At 44.8% G+C, this 21,845-nt stretch overlaps 1 protein-coding gene across 1 annotated transcript in view; it reads right to left on the bottom strand.

Moving 5' to 3' along the window:
• VPS13C (vacuolar protein sorting 13 homolog C) overlaps window positions 1-21,845 on the bottom strand; it is a 2,873,871-nt gene that overhangs the window by 679,634 nt on the left and 2,172,392 nt on the right. The window contains exon 67 of the mRNA XM_085648297.1: window positions 19,706-19,846. Within this exon, the coding sequence (XP_085504423.1) occupies window positions 19,706-19,846 (141 nt within the window). The remainder of the gene's footprint in view (window positions 1-19,705; window positions 19,847-21,845) is intronic.

Below are 21,845 nucleotides of genomic sequence, written 5' to 3'. Positions count from 1 at the left end.
TCAGTCCATTTATCCTTCTTCCCTCCTCCTTTTCATCTCCTTTCCTTCCTCTATTGCTACTTTTACCTATGGCTTGTATGTTTGATTGTTTTATTCCATGCATCTTTTTTACTACTGCATGCTTTTTTCTTTATGTATTTTTGATGGTTTTACATTCAGAGTTATTTCTTGGAATGTGAAGGGTTTTATTAACCCAATTAAGAGACAGAAAATACTATCACATCTTGCCTCTTACAACCCTGATTTGGTTCTTTTACAAGAGACCCATCTTACAGAAGCTAAGGCATTAAGATTAAAGAGAGGCAGATGGTTATTAGCCAAGTTGGCAATTAATAACATTTCTTTGACTGTTTTTAATGTTTATGGGCCTGATTGTTCCGTTTGGCCTCTGATCACACAGAAATGTATTCAATTCAGGGATGATTATTTTATACTAGGAGGCAATTGCAATCAAGTTGTTGATCCCTTTCTTGATCGCCAATCTCCGGTACGCTTCACTCCTCACAAATCGCATAAACATTTTCTTGACACTATTTCTCAATCACATCTAATTGACTCTTGGAGACTCTCTCACCCCGATACTCTTGACTTTTCTTTCATCTCTCCTCCTCACAATTCCCTTTCCTGTTTAGATTATATTTTTCTCTCTCAATCTTTATCTCAAAACCTGGTATCCTCCTCTAATGAACCTATTGTTATTTCTGATCATGCCCCAATTATAACTGACCTTGACTTATTACCTTCACATCCCATGTCCTTCCGTTGGTGTTTCAACAATTCGCTCCTTCTTGACGCTCTTTTCTCTTCTTCTTTCATCACTTTTGCTAACATATTTTTCGAACTAAATAGTGACTTCATTTCCTCCCCACTATATTATGGGACTTCTTTAAGGCTACAGCGAGAGGTTTCATCATAGACTTTGTTTTTTTTAAATAAAGAAACGTTTTCTTCAACAACATAAAGGTACCCTGGCACATATTAAGGCTTAGAATATAAATTCTATACTTCATCTGCAGATTCGGTCCTACCTGCTCTGATACGTGCCAAATTAGCATTTAATAAAACTTCAACTGACATTGCGTTGTACATACCTCTGTGTAGTAGTGCTCGTTATTACAGAGGTCGCAATAAAGTTGGAAAACTTTTTGCGAATAATCTTAAAACTCTAAAAGATCATACGCTGATTGACTATTTATTCTTCAGATGGTTCTCTTCTTCACAAAGATCAGGACATTCTTAACTAATTTAAGCTATTTTATAAAGATCTTTACACACCAGACTCTCCTCCCTCCAGTTCCCTCATCCAGTCCTATCTTGATAACCTTCCAACCCCATTTAATTCTCATCTCAATCTTTCTGATCTTGAAGTAGACTTATCCCTTAAAGAATTATCCTCTGCTCTAAACGCTTTAAAGACGGGGAAAACTCCTGGCCCGGATCGTTTTTCAGTTGAATTTTATTTGCATTTTTCTAACTTAATACTTCCTAAACTCTTAAATCTTTTCCATTCCTTCTTTCTCTCCGGTAAAACTGAGGGTACTTTTCAAGAGGCCACAATTTGTCTCATACATAAAGACGGATGAGATCCTATGTTTTGTAAAATTTATCGGCCAATTTCCCTGGTCAATGTTGATTATAAATTATTTGCCAAAACACTTGCTTTACGTTTAGACCATCTTATGCCTCATTTGATTGGCAAGGAGCAATGCGGTTTTTTCAGGGGCAGATTGACCTCGGATAAATCTTGCCTCTTTGTTCAAAACGTTAAGAAAGTGCCTTCCCTTTCCACATCCTTGGTGGCCATTTCTGTCTATGCTGAAAAAGCATTTGATAGAGTGGATTGGTCCTTTTTATCTGCATCTCTAAAATGGCATGGTTTTGGTCCTTAATTCACCTCCCTTATTTCTTTATTATACTCTGCCCCTAGAGCCTCGATACTAGTTAATGGTTGTATTTCATCCTATTTTCCTCTTCAACACGGAGTACATCAAGGCTGCCTTCTTTCCCCCCTTCTTTTTGTCTTAGCTCTTGAACCCTTCCTATCCTCAATCCGTAATAATGACTATCTGTTTTTTCTTATGGTGACCAATACTTAAAGCTATCCGCCTACACGGATGACATCCTGCTTTTTATTTCTGCTCCCAAAATCTCCATTCCCCCTTTATTATGTGAATTCCATTCCTTTTCCCTTGTCTCTGGATACAAAATCAATTCAGATAAAACAGAAATTCTCCCTCTCACTAAATTTTGTCTTCCACATTCCTTCTCTTCCACTGGTTTTGCATGGAATAGTTCTAAAATCAAATACTTAGGTATGTGGTTCCCCAGCTCCATTGCCTCTTCTATTAAATTAAATATAACTGCAGTCCTGTCTCAGATTGACAAACTACTTTCCTCTTAGAATCCTCTTTTCCTTTCGTGGTGGGGTCGGTTAGACTCAATTAAAATGATGATTACCCCTATTTTGATTTACACCCTTTCCATGCTTCCTGTCCAGATTCCTGCTTGTTATTTTAAACGTATTGATTATCGTCTTTCTAAATTTCTCTGGAAGAACAAAAGAGCCAGGATTCCTTTATCTTCTCTTCGTAAGACACAAACTAATGGGCGTGTAAGTTTTCCTGATTTTCGCCTTTATCATAAATCATTTTCCTTTTGTCATGCCTCGAAATGGCTCCTCTCCGATCCTTCCCCTTTGGCTTTCCATTGAACGTGCTTTATTGTTACCCTTCTCTTTAAAGGCAGTTCTAGCCTTTACTGGCAAAACTCCTCTTACCTCCCTCCCCTTGTTTAAACATAATTGTTCCTTATTGAAACCTTTGAGCCATCCAAAGTCTATTTTTAGAGAATAATTTTTAGTCTCCTATTTGGCATAATTCCCTTATTACTATCAATAGCAGAACCATCTTTTGGAGATCCTGGAGATCAAGGGGCATAATTTGGGTTAAAAATCTCTTTGATGGCCTATCTCCTTGCTACATTTCATTGTCCCCGCTCCTTTCTATAGAAATTCACTATTCTAATGGAGTTCATGGTTGAAACTTACTACTCTCTTCCATCTTCCCCTCTTCCCTCTGTTCAAAAGTCTCTTCATAAGATTTTTCTTTTGCTACCCAAAGCTTCTCTTATTTATAAATATTTCTCAGCTCCTAATCCAGAATGTGTTAAATCCAAATTGGAACTTTCATGGGAATCTGACCTGAGATGTGAATGGTCTATCCTCTTTTGGGACAAACTTTGGTCCCGTTCTCTCAAAATCTCTTGTTCCGCTTCTCTCACTCAATCTTTGTTCTTCCTTTATCATAGACTTTATCTTACCCCTTCCTCTATAGCTAAATTATCTCATTCGGCTGATACTAACTGTTGGACCTGTGGCTCTTCTAATGCTGACTTTCTACACCTTCTCTTCCTTTGCCCTTCGGTTTCTAATTTTTTTGGGGGGGGAAGTCTGGCCCTATATTTCTCGCTTGTTTCATATTTCCATTCCTTATTCCATTCCTCTCCTTTTCTCTGGGAGTCTATCAGATTCCTTAGGTCTTCTTCCCCATAAGCATGGTCTTTTTTGACCTTATGCTTGCTTTAGCTTTCCAACACATCGCTCTCAACTGGAAAACACTTACAAAACTTTCTATCCAACACTGGTGGAATAGTCTTTGTCATTTTCATCGACATGATATTGCTTTTGCCTCCTCCTGCAAACCATTGGTTAATAGAGATCTCTTTTGGTTACCTCTCACTACTTATCTAGATAATCTAGTGTTAGTAAATAATTCTCGTTTAAATGCTGAGAACTTTAAACCTCCTTGAATGTCTATTTTCTCTGTTTCTTGTTTTGTTTACCTTTTATTGATCTATTATATATATTAATTTGATTGAGCTTTTGATTACATGTCTTTGTACTATGCATATTCTCATTTTATCAATTTGTACACGTTTCCACCTCCCCACTTCCTTCCCTCCCCCTTCTCCCTCCCTTCCCTTATCTCCTAAACATTTTAAATAGCTTTCTCTTCTGCTTTTTATACTAGCCATTCTCTCATATGTCTTCAATTTATATGTTTTATTTTGTATTGCTGACCTTCTGTATTTCTTTATTACTCAAATAAAGCTTCTTAAACATAAAGAAGAAACTATTATCGAGTCTAAGAAACTAAATCGGGCATCTTTCACCTACTTTGGGATTGTTGGAATGTGGAGACCCAGTGAAATATGGAGGTCATCTCCCTCGACATGCCATCAATTAAGGACTACATGTACAGCTTTAGGCATGGTACTTACAAATCATCAACATCATGCATTTAAGTCTAATTAGTTTAACTGAAGTCAACAACCCCTTTAAAATTAAATGCATTAAAGTGCTTGGTGCTAAGCTCCCTGGCTAGGTTTGACGGTTCTCCAGGGAGCCACGGCGCACAGTTTGGGAACCACTGGATTAACCTTTGGATCAGTTAGAACCATGGAAAGAATTAATTGCGGTGGACCGTAATAGCAAGGATTGAAGTAAATCCCCAAGGTGGGGACCCAGAGAGACGCCTAACACAGCAGTAAATAGGCTAATTGAAATGACGGAACTCTATAACCTGTAAACACAGGGCATGGCCAAATAGCTATGAATTGTCATAGGCAAGTTACACCCTGTGACCTACATGGCTCAGTTTAAGATGCTAGTTCTGCGGACTACATCTCCCAGAAGTCTTTTTTGCACGTTTGAACCCCAACAAACCTCGAACAGTACTACAGACTTCGGATATATATCGGTAATCCACTTCAAGGAGAAACCGTTGACTCCTGTGCCTCTTGCAAATGTCGGTCATTGAATAAGGTATGTCAATGACAGTGGCAACTGCCATGCCGCGCTCACGCAGACTGCTTGGGCGGTCAGAATCTGAGAGTGATTCATTTTTCCGTTAGTAGTTCTAGCCAAAAGACTAACTATAGAGGAGTGACATTTACTGAAGAACCTGTGGATCCCACGACCGGGACACATTGTTACAAGACACATTGAGATAAGACTTAGTGTGTGTCTCCCTGTCATTCTTTGAGCTATTTGTATTGCGGTTTCGGCGATTACGGTCTCCTGAACATCGTTTTGAGTAGTACAATTAAAATACTTTTCTCTTTTGCTTCTTTTTACTTTTCAAATTCTAAATATTATCGAGGCGCTGTCCAAATAGGATAAAAATCAACATGTGAGGTTTTCAAAAGAAATACAAGGTAAAATAGTTGTGGATGGTGAGCCATGAATGCGTGCGCAATTTAAATTGAACACAAGCACTAATTTGAGTACTTTTCCTTTTACAATTTCCAGCTCTTTACAAGTTTGGAGTCCTGAGAAGAACCCTATAAAGAAATAATATTGGGTTTGAAACACATCGACGATCATTCTGCCAAACAAGTGTTAGACATACGGATTTACTATGCTGGCTCATGATGTAAACTAAGTAAAATTAAAACCGACAAAATGTCGTCCATTGAGCCGCAATAGTTCACTGTTTGTGTGAGTCCTCGGTTAAGGATTGTGTATATGCAGGCAAGTTAATGCCGTCCTCCCAGTAATTTGTCAGAACCAGAGCTTGAAAAATTATTCTCTTTTATAACTATTGTTTGGTGAATGTATTGTTTGAGGTTTTGTCTGACAATTTTGTAGGGTTGTGAAAAGAATCTGCAATGTAATTAATTGTTTGTTTTGTGTTCTTCTGTTGACTTTTGTACAAACTCTTGTGCTATTCTGAATGGAAAAAATCCATGAATTAGCAGATTAAAAATTCTCTTTCTTTTTAAAATGTACAAATAATAAAAAGAACAATCAAATTAAATTAAAAAACATGATCATATCTAGTGTCCAGTGTGATCATCAAAGTGTACATAACTGATATCAGTATTGGCATGCGTGTTGGTGTGTGATTATTAAACAGGCCTAGTCTTACTGATTTAGGGCCAAACCCTTTCTAGTTGAAAAGCTTCCTTGCCAGGGCGTAGCAGATCCTAATGCAGAGAACATCCCAGCGAGAAATGGTCTGTTTCTGCACTGCCCGACTGTTTTTTACTCCCACGTAGCCCCCAAAGAGTTCTTTGTCCACCCAGAACTCTTTTGTTTGGTCAAGGTAGAACAGCAATGTTCTTTTTGGGTCCAGAAGGTGGAGACGCTCCTCTTTCTTAGAGGGATGCGGGGGGAGCAAAAAAAGGTGGGCAGCATGATTAATTCATTCAGATGGAATGGGGCCACTTTTGGCAAGAATTAAGCTTGGGTGCGAAACACCAACTTATTTTCCAAAGTCATCAGTAGGGAGGCTTGCTTGACAATGCCTGCAATCGAGGGAGGAGCCTAGCGCGCAACCAAGATGGCCGCGTAGGTGCGAGGCTCCCGAGGACCTCCGCAACCTCCCACGACTATCCTGAATTTATCCTGTCTCGGATGAGGGGAATGTGTTGGTGAGCCTGAGCTGAGGTGGCACCCGTTTCCCGTTGTCAAATCGGACCTCGGACACCGGAGTGAGCACCGATTGGAGTCTGCGGCCTTCTCCTCGCCAGACCCCGGATTTGCGCTGAGGGGTGATCCAGTGACAAAGTGAACAACAGCGGCGGGCTGGGCCTGGCGAGTCGCGCACCCCGCGCTTTCGCTTTCGCACCCCCTTGCAATCACTGCAGGGTTGGGTCGCGGGGCTCTTTGTGTTGGTGTGGTCTCGCTGGGAGACTTGGCCTGCCCGCTGGCTGTGACCCACCCCGCCGATCGGGGGTGGCCCCCCTCGGAGCTTGTGGCCCTGATTGCCTGCCCTTCACGACGTGACTGGTGCGACCGGGAGACTAGTGGCCATGGCCACCAAACAAGATGGAGACCGGGCAAAGACCAAGCCGACCCGACGTGGCACCACCCATCAAGCCAACAGTATGGACCGCTATACCCTCCAGAAGGGATCTCCCAGCGGACCGCACAAATCCCCTGAGGACCCTCCTGATGCCCCGGACCTGCCCACGGATCTGACTCTGCGGGATGTAATGGGCGCCATTGCCAAGATGAAGGCCTCGGTAGGCCAGCGGTTTGACACACTGGCACAGAAGATCGACTCGGTCCTCGTGGATGTTGGCCTGGTGAGGGCCGATCTTTCCAAGAGCAACGACCGAGTTGATTCTTTGGCCCACACCGCATCGGGCCTTACTACTGATGTGGCGGCGCTACAAACAGAGGTGCGCCGGCTTAGTCAGGCGAGCGCGCTTATGGATCGGCGCCTGGAGGACTCCGAGAGTCGGGCCCGGAGAAACAACATCCGCATCATCGGAGTACCCGAGGGACGGGAGGAAGCGGCGGCGGACCTATTTGTGGAGGACCTGATCGCTACCTATCTCCAGCCACGGGGGCTGAGTAAATTCTTCGCGGTGGAGCGGGCCCACAGGGTTCCCGGGGGAAGGCCGAAGGTCGGAGCCCCTCCGCGGCCCCTCATTGCCCGGATTTTCAACTTTCGGGACAGAGACGCTATCCTGCAAGACTCCAGACTGTTGGGGCCGGTTAAGCTTGACAACATGGAGGTGAACTTTTATCCGGATTTCACCCCAGCGGTCCAGAAGCAGAGACTGAGCCGTCTTCGGGACTTGAACCTTAAATACGCAATGCTCTTCCCAGCCAAGCTGCGAGTGGGGGTAGAGGGTCGCACGCACTTTTTTGATCGCCCCGAAGCGGCCGGAGACTGGCTGGACACTCTGTCTGGGGATCGTGATCTGGGGGGTGGGGGGGGGGGGCGGCGGGGGGGAGACGGCACACTGGATCGGGACTGAGGGGGTGATGTTGGGCTTCACTCTGGACAAAAATGTTGCCACTCTCGATTAAGCATCTGTCTGTATAATTTCCCCTCCTATGGAGGTTGTGTGGGGTCTCTTGGGGGTTCTCCCTCCTCCTCTAGGGGGCTTAGCTAGTTTTTATTATATATATGGGGCGACAGGCACACTGCACGTTGGGGGGGCTGTTCGGGCTCATGCAGGGGTGCAGGGAGGGGGGAGTTTTGTTGGGGTGGGTGGGTAGGGATGGGGGGGTGTTGTTCGTTTTCACCACAAGGCAAAGGTATCATTGTGCTAGCTCTATAGTGCTCTCGGGGGGACGAATGGTGGCTCTTGTCTATGATGGGGGGTAGGGAACTAACTCTTTTGTCCTGGAACGTGAATGGACTGGGGGACAGGATTAAACGTGGGGTGGTCCTGCAGTTCTTGAAGCGAATCTCGCCCGATGTAGTTTTTCTGCAGGAGACACACCTCATTGGCAACTCCTTCTGCGCCATGAATCGGCGTGGCTATCGCCTAGTGGCCCATTCGGGCTTTATGTCTGGCTCTAGGGGTGTGGGCATCATGGTTAAGAACTCGCTTCCGCTGGAGATTGATGAGGTGCTCCATGACGACAGGGGACGTTACGCGGTCTTGGTGGGAAGGATGGAGGGCAAAGTGGTGGTTTTTGTGTCAGTATACGTCCCACCGGGGCTGCAGTCGACTACCTTTGCGGACCTGGGGCGCCTCCTCCTTGGCCTTCCGGGGGGGGATTCTGGTGGTGGGGGGGGGATTTCAATGCGGTGGTTTCCGGGACTGTGGATCGTCACCCCCCTAGGGACCTCCCCCGGGCCCAAGCGTGGCTCTCTGGTCTATTGGACACTTTGGGATTGGTGGATTGCGGGCGTTTAAAACATCCCACGCAGTTACAGTATACCTTCCATTCGGGGGCCCATGGTAGTCTCTCACGACTAGATTATGTCCTGGTCCCGGCGGCCTATGTTGGGAGGGTGGGAGAGGTGCGCCATTTGGCACGGGGTATCTCGGACCATTCCCCGCTCCTGTTACACCTGGACCTTTTTCCGAGGGGTGAGGGTAGGGTGGTCCCGATCAATCCCTGGTACTTGCGCGACCCCACTATTCGCGCTGAATTGATTAAATCCCTCCAGCGCTACTTTGACGAGAATGTGGGGTCCGTGCCTTCGGCTGTTTCATTGTGGGAGGCATTCAAGACAGTACTACGAGGAGAGGCCCTGTCCCTCATTTCCCACACCCGGAGGCGCGAGCGGGAGGAGGTGACCCGGGTGGAAGCTGAGATAGCCGAGTTGGAGGGTAATTTAGAAAGCGGGGTGACGGATGCTGTAGTGCATGTCCTCCAACTCAAGCAAGCGGCCTATAGGGCCCTCGTCACGGAGGCAGCCAGGGGCCTCAGTAGAGAGCAACAGGGGAGATTGTATGATGTGGGTGACAAGGCTGGTAAATTGATTGCGTGGCTGGACAAAAAGGAGAGAGCGAGTCGTGTAGTCCCGCTGATTTAGAAAACAGACGGTGTGTGTGTTACTGAGCCGGAAGAAATTGTCTCCTGCTTCGCGGACTATTTCCGTGGGGTGTATTCCCCGGTGTCTTCCTGCTCTGAAGAGGACTCCCGTACCCTGCTCAGGGATATCGCGCTGCCTTCCCTTTCGTAGGAGGACAGAGTGTCGTTGGACGCCGCTCCAACCTCCGACGAAATCGCCCTCGCCATACGTTCGGTCGCTTCCGGCAAGGCCATGGGTCCTAATGGTCTCCCCATCGAGTTGTACAAATTGAGACCGGATACACTGGCACCACATCTCCGATCGATGTTCCTGGAGGCCCATTCGGTGGGCTCCCTCCCGCTGGACCAGCGTCTGGCTACAATCGTGGTTATCCACAAGGAGGGGAGACCTCGGGACCGGGTTACATCCTATCGGCCCATTTCGCTACTGAACGCGGAGCCTAAAATTCTCGCCAAGGTCCTGGCCAATCGGCTGGTCGGAGTGGTGGGCGAACTGGTTCACCAGGATCAGTCCGGCTTTATTCCCCATCGTAACACAGCTCTTAACTTGCGGCGTTTGCATGGGGTGCTTGCACGTGTTCAGTACATACGGGAGCCGGCCATTTTGGCATCCCTGGACGCCACCATGGCGTTTGATATGCTTGAATGGCCATACATCTGGGCGATGCCTGCGAAGTTTGGCTTTGGCGCAGGGTTCATCAGTTGGGTCAAATTGCTGTATTCGGGCCCATTGGCGCAGGTGGTGGTGAACGGTGGAGTATCGGCTCCGTTCGAGCTGGGCCGGGGCACGCGGCAGGGCTGCCCCTTATCGCCACTCCTTTTTGCGCTTGCCCTGGAGCCCCTGGCGGAGTGGCTGCGGTGGGAGCCCTCCATCCGTGGTCTCCGTTGGACCCCCGAGCATGAGGACCGCGTATCCCTATACACTGATGACATACTCTTGTACCTAGCTTCCCCACGTAACTCACTTATAGTACTGGTTGATGTTTTGCATTCATTTGGTCGTAACTCCGGCCTTGTCATCAACTGGGCTAAATCGTGCATGTATGTTCTCTCTGGGGAGGCGCCCATTCTCCCGCAGGGTTGTCCGATCCAGATCGCCCCGCGGGGATTTCGGTACCTGGGTATCTTCATTACTCTGGACCCGGAGGCCCGGTATGATCGGAACTTGCTTCCCCCCCCTCCAGCGCCTGAAGGAAGATGTCACGCGCTGGCGGCGCTTGCCGCTCTCGCCGCTCGGCCGGGCGGCATTGTTTAAGATGATGTCTCTGCCGCGCTTCCTCTACGCTTTGCAGAATACTATGGACCCCGTCCCAGCGCGCTACTTCCGTGAGGTGGAGAGTTTGCAGCGCCGCCTGTTCTGGGACGGGAGGCCGCGTATCGCCCTGGCGAAGCTGACGCTCCCATGGAATGACGGCGGGATTGCCCTCCCGGATATCAAACGATACTATTGGGCCTCCCATCTGGCTGCGATTAATCACGGCCTGTATGGGCCCGCTTTAAACCCGGCATTCGAAATGGATAAGATGCTACTCCCGGGTGGGGACTATAATCGAGCGCTCTACTCCAGCACGCCCGACGCTCGGCTGACCGGCCCCACGCGTGTCATGGTGCGAGTGTGGCACGCGGCTAATGTGGCGATGGGGTGGAAGGATCGTCTGACCCGGGCGTCACCACTATACGCGTCCGAGCAGTTGGGCTCCCTGTGGACCTCGAAGGGCTTCGAGAAGTGGGACATGATAGGCATTAGCAAGGTGGGGGATCTCTGGACGAGGGGAGGATTTAAAACATTCGAGATGCTGCAGACGGAGTTCCACTTGCATGGCAGGGAGTACTTTCGGTATTTGCAGATCCGTCATGCACTGGGCTCCGTCTTCCCGGACGTTGCATCCATCCCGGAGTGTTCCCCCCTTGAGGATAGAGTGCTGGATGGACACGTTCCGGACAGCACGATCTCACTGATCTACAAAAAACTGATCAATGACTGCACGGGATTGCTGATTGCCCTTCGTGAGGCTTGGGTTGCCGATGGACTGGAGCTGGACGACGAGGACTGGACCCTTGCGGTGGCCTCCCCGAAAGAGGTGGCCATACCGGCCCGCCTTCGCTTCGTCCAGCTCAAGATACTCCACAGAGTCTACATGACGGGGCCGAGGCTTCTGTGTATGGGCTATGCTGTGGACGGGTTGTGTAGGCGTGGGTGTGGCGCTTTGGGGACCTTTCTGCATATATTGTGGGAATGCCCGGAGGTGGAGCGATTCTGGCGTGGTGTGCATGAGGTCCTGCGTGTGGTTACGCATGTGGTGCTGCTACCCGAAGCGAGGAGATGCCTGTTGAATGTGTGGGAACCTACCGACTACTCGGCGCCACAGACGCGGTGGGTGACTCTGAGATATATGGTGGCCAAGCGTGATATTGCTCAACTGTGGGGATCTCAGAGGTCCCCGACTGTCTCGGCATGGAAGGAACATATGGAATGGTGCATGTTTCGGGAAAAGGTGGTGTATGTTGCGAGAGGTAAGCCTGGGACATGGGTGAAAGTCTGGGGCCCCTGGAACGCCTACCGCGGGGGAATCTGTACTCCACCGTTATTGCCCGATCCGTCGCCTGCCCCATCCCCGTAGCCGACCCATCTTCCCTGTTCCGGGCATTGAGTTTTACCCAGCCCTAATCCTGATCTCTTCCCCTTCTTGATACTCCTATGGATCGGTAGGGTCCCCCTCTCAGGGGAGCACATGCTGCTATTTCTGATTGTAGATTGCCTTGTGGTTTTTGTTTTTTCTGGTTGTTATTTCAGTTTAAAATGAAACCGTACAGTGGGGTCCGGATGGTGTGGCTATCAACGCTGCTAACTCCTGTGCATCTTTCTTAGCCGCAACGCGCGCTCTACAATGTGTATCATATTCTCCTTTTGTTTACTAGCGGCCGGCCGTAAGGTTGTAGGCCCATCTTTGTATATTTTTTGAGTTTTGTAATAAACGGTTTCAAAAAAAAAAAAAAAGACTATGCCTGCAATCCACTCACCCTTAGGGCAGATGTTATTGCCACCAGGTTGTCTTGATGGTAAGCTGCAGGAGGGGACAATTGAGCCATGGGAGGACCAAATAAAGGACCCACTGCAGCATGACAAAAGGTGTAGGTGGAAACATACGTAGAAGCGCTTAGGGAGTGGAGTACATGTAGCAGTCCTCCTCCCCCCTCCAATGCCTAGGTCCCACCCCTCCCTACATTGCTGGCTAAGAGCCAGCAAATGCAATATAAAACGATGCAAGAACATCGTTTTGTTGTATATTTGCTAGCTCTGAGCTCTGAGCCAGGCAGTGGAGCACGCTACTCTCCCATTGCGGAGGTACTACCACAGGAAGGTTGAAACGAGACACCAAGAAGGGTGTAGGTAAAATGCATCGGAGTACACCGCATAGAAGGCCAGACGACCATATGAGCAAAATACACACATATTTACCTGAAGTAGAATACATCTACAAGAGATCCATTCAAGAGATAGGCCTATGTACGCAGAGACATCCAAAGATTAATGTGTATAAGGATAAATATGCATATAAAAACATAGAATTCCCATAGACACACAAGTTATACAGGGTACAGTAAAAGTATATTCACTCCTCCGAAGGTAACCCACATCCTCTGTCAGTGAGCGGATGGATGAGAAGTGGAGGAACAAGGTACACTCCAAGACCAGAGGTAACCAAGAAAGGAGAAAGATAGTCCATTCTAATGCTGTAAAAGAAGAGGTTACAACAGTAAAGGAGTTGGAGATAGAAAGACAAAGCTGGGAAACCACAACACAGTGCCACAGAAGAGTAGTAAGTGGAACGCATCACCCACTACAGGAAAACAAGGACACCCATCCAAGAACCAACACCATCATCTAAGGAAGGATACTAGCAGGCGGTAGCAGGAGAAGCAAGAATAAAAAACATGTGGAAGCCCACCATAAAAGACAAGAAGAAGAAGGAGAAGAAGAAGGAGAATACGAAGGCCAGCAGGAGAAACAGAGGGCTGGAGGAAATGACGGCAACAGATAGTTGATTATGACAATCACACACTGTTCAACTGAAGGAAGCAGGAGAAATAGGCAAGAAACCTCACCAACAGTTCATGGAAACTTTAGGAAAGATAGGATATGTTACAAGAAAATGTAATGAAATACCTCCCCCAATGAAGAGGGTTAAATGGAACTTGTCCCATAGAAAAAGAGGGACATCAAAAAGATGGGAGTGGAGTGAGAGAGATACAGGAAAGAAAGGGCAACCCAGACTTTTTTGAAAGAAGGATACTAGACAAGGATCCAAACAATCAAGGGGACTGGAGTCCCAGGTGAAGAGAGCTGAAAGAACAGCAGAGACAACAGCAACAGTCTGATGGCAGATATGGATAAAAAAAAAAAACGCAAGAGGCAACATCAGGGGCCATGCCTGAGGTTGGCAGGTCGAACACCAAAAGGGTAAAAATGCATACAAGAACACCAGACTGCTAAATATAAAAAGCATAAGGAGCATGATAGAAGTAGAAAAGGGTCTACACAAGAAAGCAGGGCCCAGGCGCAATTTGAAATAATACGCCAAAAAGAAGCCAATACTACAAGGGTATTAGAGAGGTGGAGTCGTGGAACCTAGGCCCGAACCAATATGGACACAATATGAATAGGAGAAAATCTAGATGACCTACAGAGTAAAACAGAACAAGGAGAAGATCCCACTAAAGAGCGTGAAGACTGGAATGAAAGCAAATCAGGCCAAGAGTTGCCTGCCATTTGGAGGGGGCAGAGAAAAGAGGAGGTTGACGTCCCTAGAAGGGATAATAAGTGCATAGATAGCTCACAAAATGCCTCTAAGGCATGCAAAACAAGGTCCCCAAATCCGGGGAACAAGGCTATAGTGCACCTGCACAACATAAACAGAATACCCGCGCGGAGTAAGCAGTTGGGTAAGAAAAATCAAGTAGCAAAAGTATCTGTAAGAACAGACTCCCATGAGACTGCAAAGCAAGATTTGTTCAAGAGCTGGAAACTAAACCTGTCACTGACAGCATAAATGAAAAGAAAAGTACCTGCAGAAAGCAGGCACACCACACTCGGTGTAACCCGAAAGAGAGAGAGTACTCGACCCTACGAAGGCGGACAAGAGTCAAAAAAGGGGAAACAAAATTCACCCAAAAACCCTAGAACAACAACAGATTTAAGACTCTGTACCACCATGACTATCTCTGAACCACCATAAATCCAAATCGGCATGCAGACCAAAAAGGGAGGTGCAATCAAAAGACATGTCAATTAAAGTAGTTTGCGCAGCCTCCAAAAACCTAGAAGTACGTAACCATGCACACTATCATGGAAATATGGAGAGGCCGTAGCCCAACCAACAGAATCGATTGTATCCATACCATAGCAAATGCTAAGAGTGACAGCTTGTTCCCCATCTCGTACCAGAGGAACAAGAGCATTCCAGACTTCTTATGGAATGGAGGGCAAGAGGTATTCCACTGAGTCCTATTAGGTGTGGGAGAAGTGGAGGAGGACACAAGAGGCGTTCAGAGAATGCAGGGCAGAGCTAGAAGAAGAGAAAATACACCTGCAACAAGCATCATGTTTTCTGGCCTCTCTTTGCGGAGGAACAGAAGGAAGAAAATCAATATTTTGGGTGGCTAAAGCAGCCTGAACCAAAAAGCTCCTAGTAAAGGATGTCTAAGGAGACAGGAGGGATTCCCCGTGCCTGGGCGATACATGTGATAAATAGAGCAATCCACAGGGAGCCCTGTTTCAGGTTTAGCCCAAGCACCCAGCAATATATTAAAAAGACAGTCCCTACAAGAAATACAGACTCAATGTTAGTTTGCTGAGGATGTAGAATGCCAATTAAGGGGTCTGTTGACAATTCTGCAGAAGGAAGTTCTAAATCTAGTACGACCAAAACTCGATTGAGCATGGCTGCCAGAGCAGAACCCGTCTCCTTAGGCAGACCAGGAGAAGACAAGAGGTTGGAGAAGATTCTAAGCCACTGGCATCACCCAAGTCAAGTAACCAACTAGACTGCATAGGGGGTGGAACAAATCCGAAATGGCGGGGGGGAGCACCACACAGTCTGTAGTACTACCACAATCAAGGTCCATCTGTGCTGCATCCGATGCTGTAACTAAAGCCGGTCAATGTCAAGAAGGTGATGCCTTGAAATCGGAAGGAATGTCGATTGGCAGCACCACTATGGGATATTCAAACAACAACGATCTGGCCATTGGGGCACTTTTTTCTCTTTTTAGTAAGACCAAAGTCAGGGGGCATTCACCTCTACCTAACAACTGTTTCAAGGATTATACAGTCTAATACGGTCCTCTATGCCAGAAATACTCGGGTTAACTTTAAAAGGAATCATAAAACAAGTGTATATCAGACCATTCACAACAACACATCTATTTAACATTAGAATATGTGTCCCACCCAAAAAATGTGTGTGGAAAAGAGAAAGTGCCTCACGTGCGCACCACCAGAGGAGCTACTGGTAGTTTCTCACCAGCATGCCCACGTAATCATCATCGGCAACTTTCTCATTTAAAATTATACAGTGTCCAGAAAAACAAATGTGTAGAGGTGTACTTAGTGAGAAAATCACTAATAGAGAAGAAAGAAAGAAAACCAGACCCTGTGAGGTGCAAGAGACAAAGTTGTCTCAAACCAAAATTAAAAATGAGCTAAGACTCACATGCACAATTTTGACCCTTTAATATGAAATCGTGAGCTTGCCCAATATTAAAAACATAGCATGTTATATACCCGTTCTAAGTAGACATACTTTCTCTTTTCCAAACACATTTTTTGGGTGAGACACACATTCTAATGTTAAGTGGATGTGTCATTGTGAATGGTCTGACATACACTTGTTTTATGATTCCTTTTTAAGATAACTGAGTATTTCGGGCATAGAGGACCGTATTAGACTGTATAATCCTTGAAACAGTTGTTAGGTTGAGGTGAATACTCCCTCACTTTGGTCTTACTAAAATGAGAAAAAAGTGCCCCAATGGCCAGATCTTTGTTGTTTGAATAGTTGATGGGTGGAGGGCGATCTGGCTTGAAACTGTCCCTTATAGCTCCTTGTTGTTTAGAGGTTAAGCACCACTATGGGAGCCAGGAGACAAAAGCTTGACACCGACACTAGAGTCGGCAGGTGCCGAAAGTGGGAGCCTTGACGGGCCGTGCCCCTTCATTGCTGAGAAGTCAGACACAAGAGGCTGACCTGAAGCTGACATGCAAACCAAGTGAGGGTCTGTGGCCGACATTTGTCATCCACAGTACTCACAAGGCTTAGACCCGGAAGACATTGACGGAGGGTAGAAAAAAGGACACACTGCCCCGTCGGTTAAAAAAACGTCAAGTAGGCCAAAAAGCTGCTCAGGTAAAAAAAAAAAAAAAAAACATGTTTGAATTCAAAGGAAGATAGATAAAAAACAATTCTGGCAACCAAATTATGTTGAAGAGATGTACAATACAAAGGGTCTACTAAATCAAGGTCCTATACGTAATTAAAAGTATTGTGGCTTTTTTATTTGGTTTCTTTTATTTTCTATTCTAGATGATCAAATCTAATATTAGATTTTGAAAAAAATGAATATCCCCTCCAAGAATCATTTTTCCCTGTAGCAGCATAAATCATATAAAAATATTATTGAAATATGTAGGATTATCCTCAGTCGGGAAAAGATGCTGGCTAACACCAACTGCTGAGACAAGATAGATCAATGGACCCATTGCTAACTACCTTCGTTATCGGTCTGTCAGTTATGCACTTCTAATTGAATGACTAAGTGGGAGGGCGCAGGGAATAATTTGTGAAGCCATATTCCTCTGCATTGCTGAAAGTAAACAGTTTAGTTGAAGACCAAGCTTTCAATACATTCATTTTCTGCTACCTGTCACATGGAATGTGACTCTCCTGTAAGAAAAATAATTGCAGGTTGGGAGCCAGTCTTCAATTTAACCACATCGTTGACCATTGTTACGGCCATTAGCGTTAAAAGAAAATATTTTTAAATCAGCAATAACCTGTTCTTATCCCTATTCTTGCAATGTCGGCTTCAGGCCTAAAAATGAAAATAACCTTAGCTACATATGTTAATGCTCTAACACTGCATATCCAGACGTAAAAGCCCTGCAAAAGAGAATTAAATAAAAAATAATTTTATAATTTCTCATAATGAAGTTCATTTGAGTGAATTTCTCCAAACAGAGTCTAGGTTTAAATACTAAATACAGTATATACAGAAGAGTTAGATAGCCAGCTAAGAAAGAACATTTCACATTTGGTTCTAGAATAAAGTACGTAATGTGCCTTGTGTCATTCTAAAGTGCAAAATACACACACCCATAAGCTCCCCAACCTTTTAAACTGCACTTTTATATCTACATTCCATGCGCCCCAACGGAAGTGCCTACGTATCCCCCCTGTCACCTTCTGCCATCTCTGCTTCAGGGGATCCCTCTGAGCCCCACACAGATAAGGGTACTTTGCTATGCACCATTGGTATCTGTTGAACAAAGACATGTTTATCATCTTTTTTTTTTTTTTTACTTTCAAGCTTAATTCTTGCAACAGGAACTGTGTAGATGTCAAAACACAACATATCTGCAATTTACGATACTCAGGTAAGTTCAATTTGGATTGCTGAAACAAATAGGCCATGCTACTGAGAGCTTGAAATTGGGGAGTAAACGGTCTAAACCTCTTTAGTTTCTGAGAAGAATCATGTCATATTGAAATAATCTTAAAGTCAAATCTGTTGTGCTCCTGAAGTTTTTACGAGAGAAAGCTCTAGAAAAGGATTCTCGCTCACTCTATAATCTGCACAACTGACAATTTTAGTAAGCGGGAACTTTGAATGTGAATTTTGGCACACAGGAATGCTTTGAGCCCACATGATTGCCAAACAATCACTGAATTGGGTAAATGTGTTCCTTAAGTAGTTGCTCAATTACCGTAATCACATTCTCTTCTTGCTCAAGAACCCGGATGAAACATAAATTGGACTGCCTTTGATCATCTTGCATTTCCGAGTAGAAATCTGCTGTGGATCTTAAACATACTCAATGTCAGAGATCTGCTGTTTAACTGCCATCACAAGCTAGACTTGTATCAAGCTTGTCATCTCAATTCTCTAGTTGTGTTTTTACTTAAAATTGATTGTGTATAGATTTGTTTCTACGCCTTGAGTTTATAAAATGTGTTCACCATCTGACCAACTGTTCAATCACGATGAGGTTGAGGCTCTTGCCCTTAGCAGACAGTAGGGTTTACATCTTTTTACATAAATGCTGGGAGCTGAAATGTGAGATCTGTAACTGGTGCCTCTGAATTCAGGGTACCATCACAGTAAACTCTCAACATTTGTGCCTCCGTTCGTGTAATTGCAGACTCGAAGCTCAGATTCCAGGATCTAGAGTTACAGAGTAGCAGTTCTAAGGGAACATCAGGAGTGTTTAAAACAGAGGATACCTACCAAACCCTCCTGATGTGCTAGAGGTTTTTCTTTGAATTGATCAATGAGCTTAATACCTTATGTGCACTTTTATGTAAAGCGAAAATGCGTAAAACTACTTCGGGTTTTAGAGAGTCCGGGTGTGTTAGACAGCTGCGCCTTTTTTGCAGCAGGGTGCCTAGGTAGATGTATGAGGGTAGAACATTAAACATTTGGTCATTTAAATGCAAATTCTCATTCTTTAGTCAATTTATTCTGAAGATGACTACAGTAATATACTTTGTTAGGTCAGGGCATCGGGAAAACATTTTAGGCCTGTAAGTGATCAGTTTAATAGCACTGGATTGTTGGCATACTGCATTGTTAATATACCATCCCCAACTACCCTGGCGGCTCAAGGGACAGGCTTAACTGTCTGATATTCCTAGTTCCAAGTGAGTCACATACACATCAAGTAGTATTCAGTTGCATGAGGTGGGGATCGCAGATTTTGCATATCGGCCTATGAATTCCTGAGTTATATTAATAACTGAAAATAAATTGTCTATTAATGTCACAATTTGTTTGAATTACTGTTTTATCATATAGCAAAACTTTGGACACATGAGAAAAATGATTTATTGAGGTGTTGGTCAAGAGGAACTGAGAGACAGTCTCAAGGGACCCTTTTATGATGGTTTAACTGTTTTGCAACAAACACAATAGCAATTGGCTAACTCTACTTCTTAGTGTGTTCTAATGTGTGAAGAAATATGGTCCCTCTTTGGAAGGACCCATTTGAAGCATTAATACATTAAATAAAACTACTTATAATATCATTCTTGTATACATTTGGAAATGCATGATGTGTTGCAGAATAATAAGAAATACAGTTTGCAGTATAGCCACTTTGCAAACCAGTATTCATTACAACTATAAATACGAACATATAATCACCTGAAGCCAATACAACTGGGCCCGTAAGCTTCTTTGGTGCGGCGACTGCTTGAACTCAATCTGGATACCAGATAGGAAGTTCCGTCTAATTTCACACTTGACTGGAACACGCATGCACATCGAAGTTCGGCTAAAATCGACCTACAAACATACATAGAGGTACATATTTTAGTAGTATTTTCATCATATTTTGCTCAGTGCTCTGTTGCTTCTTAGAAAGGTTTGTGCTATACACATACTGAAAATATATTATATCCATCATGGTTACATAGGAACATAGATTTGCGAGGAGACTGATGGTAGTATAAGGTGGTATAATCATAAAGGCATGCAGATGGGACAAACGTTTCCAGAGTTGAACTTTTCAATGTGCATCCAAAGGCCTCACAGTGTGACATTTAATGTTGTATACAGAGGACAAAAGCGTGCTAATATTTTATTTCCACATAAGCCTATTCTGCCATAGATTGCAGTCAGCTGAGATACTGTATATGAATATGTTGACTTCACAAGTATCTACTGCAATAGTATTTTAAACTTTTAACTGAAGAGCGGAGCTCAAATCTAGTGGCATCCACAGGGGACATAATGAATTATGGGCGTAGGTTGGGCAGGTGGTACCCAGAACAGGTTATGCATTTATATGGCTCAATCTGTTGCCCCAAAGTAATGTATGGGGCAGAAGTCTGGGGTTTTGTATGTACCCAGCAAATACAGATCGAGGAGAATACATTTCTGAGAAAGATCCTCCAAACTTCTCAAAGTACATCGGCCCACAATAGCCACGCTGAACTGGGAAGGGTATATATGGAAGATCTGATTAAGATCAGACCCCTTAGGGCCTGGCTAAGAATCTGGACCAATACAGAGGCAGGTTTGAGCAGACAAATAATTAGAGACTGCTTGGACAGAGATAAGGGAATGTGCATTCCGTGGCTGAATTATGTAAGGACTGCTCTGGAGGGATTGGGTTGTAGGGACCTTTTTTATAATCCAACAACAATAATCCCCGAGGATAAACTTAGAATCAAAAGAATCTTTTACGCAAAAGAGACTGCATGTAGAGCGGCTCTTGAAGAAAGCAAGCCCACAGTTCGTGCCTACAGTATGGTAAAGACAGTAGAAGGCATGGAACCGTATCTCGCCCTTATGTACAACGCACAGGATAGGTTTTTAATTACTCGATTTAGGCTCAACCTCTTACACCACCTGTTGGCTGATCCACCTGGTTTTACTGTTACAGTTGAACAGAATGGTAACTGCGGCTGCGACAATAGGTCTCCGCAGGATACCCTTCATTTTGTCTTATTATGCCTTTTTTACTCGGTACCCAGATGCAGATTTTTACTAAGGATTTTTAAACAAATGAAGTTTAGACATGCTAAGGTTGCTCTTTTATACTTACAAAGGTCAGAGAACCCATTAACACTGGCTTGCACTATAAATTTTATTAAAGTCGCAATAAGACTTAGGAATACTAGGGGTCAATTTTGAATGAATTGATGATAAATGAATTCTGTGTAGCCATTGTAATTGAAATGAATTGAATGATGTGTTTTTTTTTTAATGTATTTCTGTACTTTTATGATATTTTTTAAATATCGAATAAAGAATTTGAATTTGAATTTACTGCAATAGTATTGATTGAAAAATGCTGACTGCAAAAGTATTTAAAATACATTAATATCAATGAAAATACAAAAGTGTAAAAACAACTCTCAATGCCTGCCAAAATCATTTCTAGCACAGTGCACAACTGAAACAAATGACTATTTCGACTTCAGTCCAATGAAGTTGCTGTTGGGAATAGTTACACGCTGTAGGAAAGTGCTTCTTTTGGACATGGTTAGCCCACATTTTTTGCCTGGAAAATTGTGTGATTTCAACTGGAAGTTCACAGGGTCCCTGCCAAGCAAGGCCCTTGTGCCAGAAGCGCTTTCCCTAAACTGTACCTTTTGCTTCCCAATTGGTCACAACTTCAGAACTCCCTATGTAGGTCTCGAGAAAATGGTACCCCTGGTATCTAGGGCATTGGCTCTGAAGAGGGACCCCAAAGGTAGCAGTACCTTTTGTGCCAACCTAGGGTCCTCTCACCAAGTCCATGCACCCTACCATCGCAAACTGCATTCTTTGGTGAAGA

Source organism: Triturus cristatus, chromosome 3_2, assembly GCF_964204655.1.
Source record: "Triturus cristatus chromosome 3_2, aTriCri1.1, whole genome shotgun sequence".
NCBI lineage: Eukaryota > Metazoa > Chordata > Amphibia > Caudata > Salamandridae > Triturus > Triturus cristatus.
This window is presented reverse-complemented; position numbering and strand designations above follow the sequence as displayed.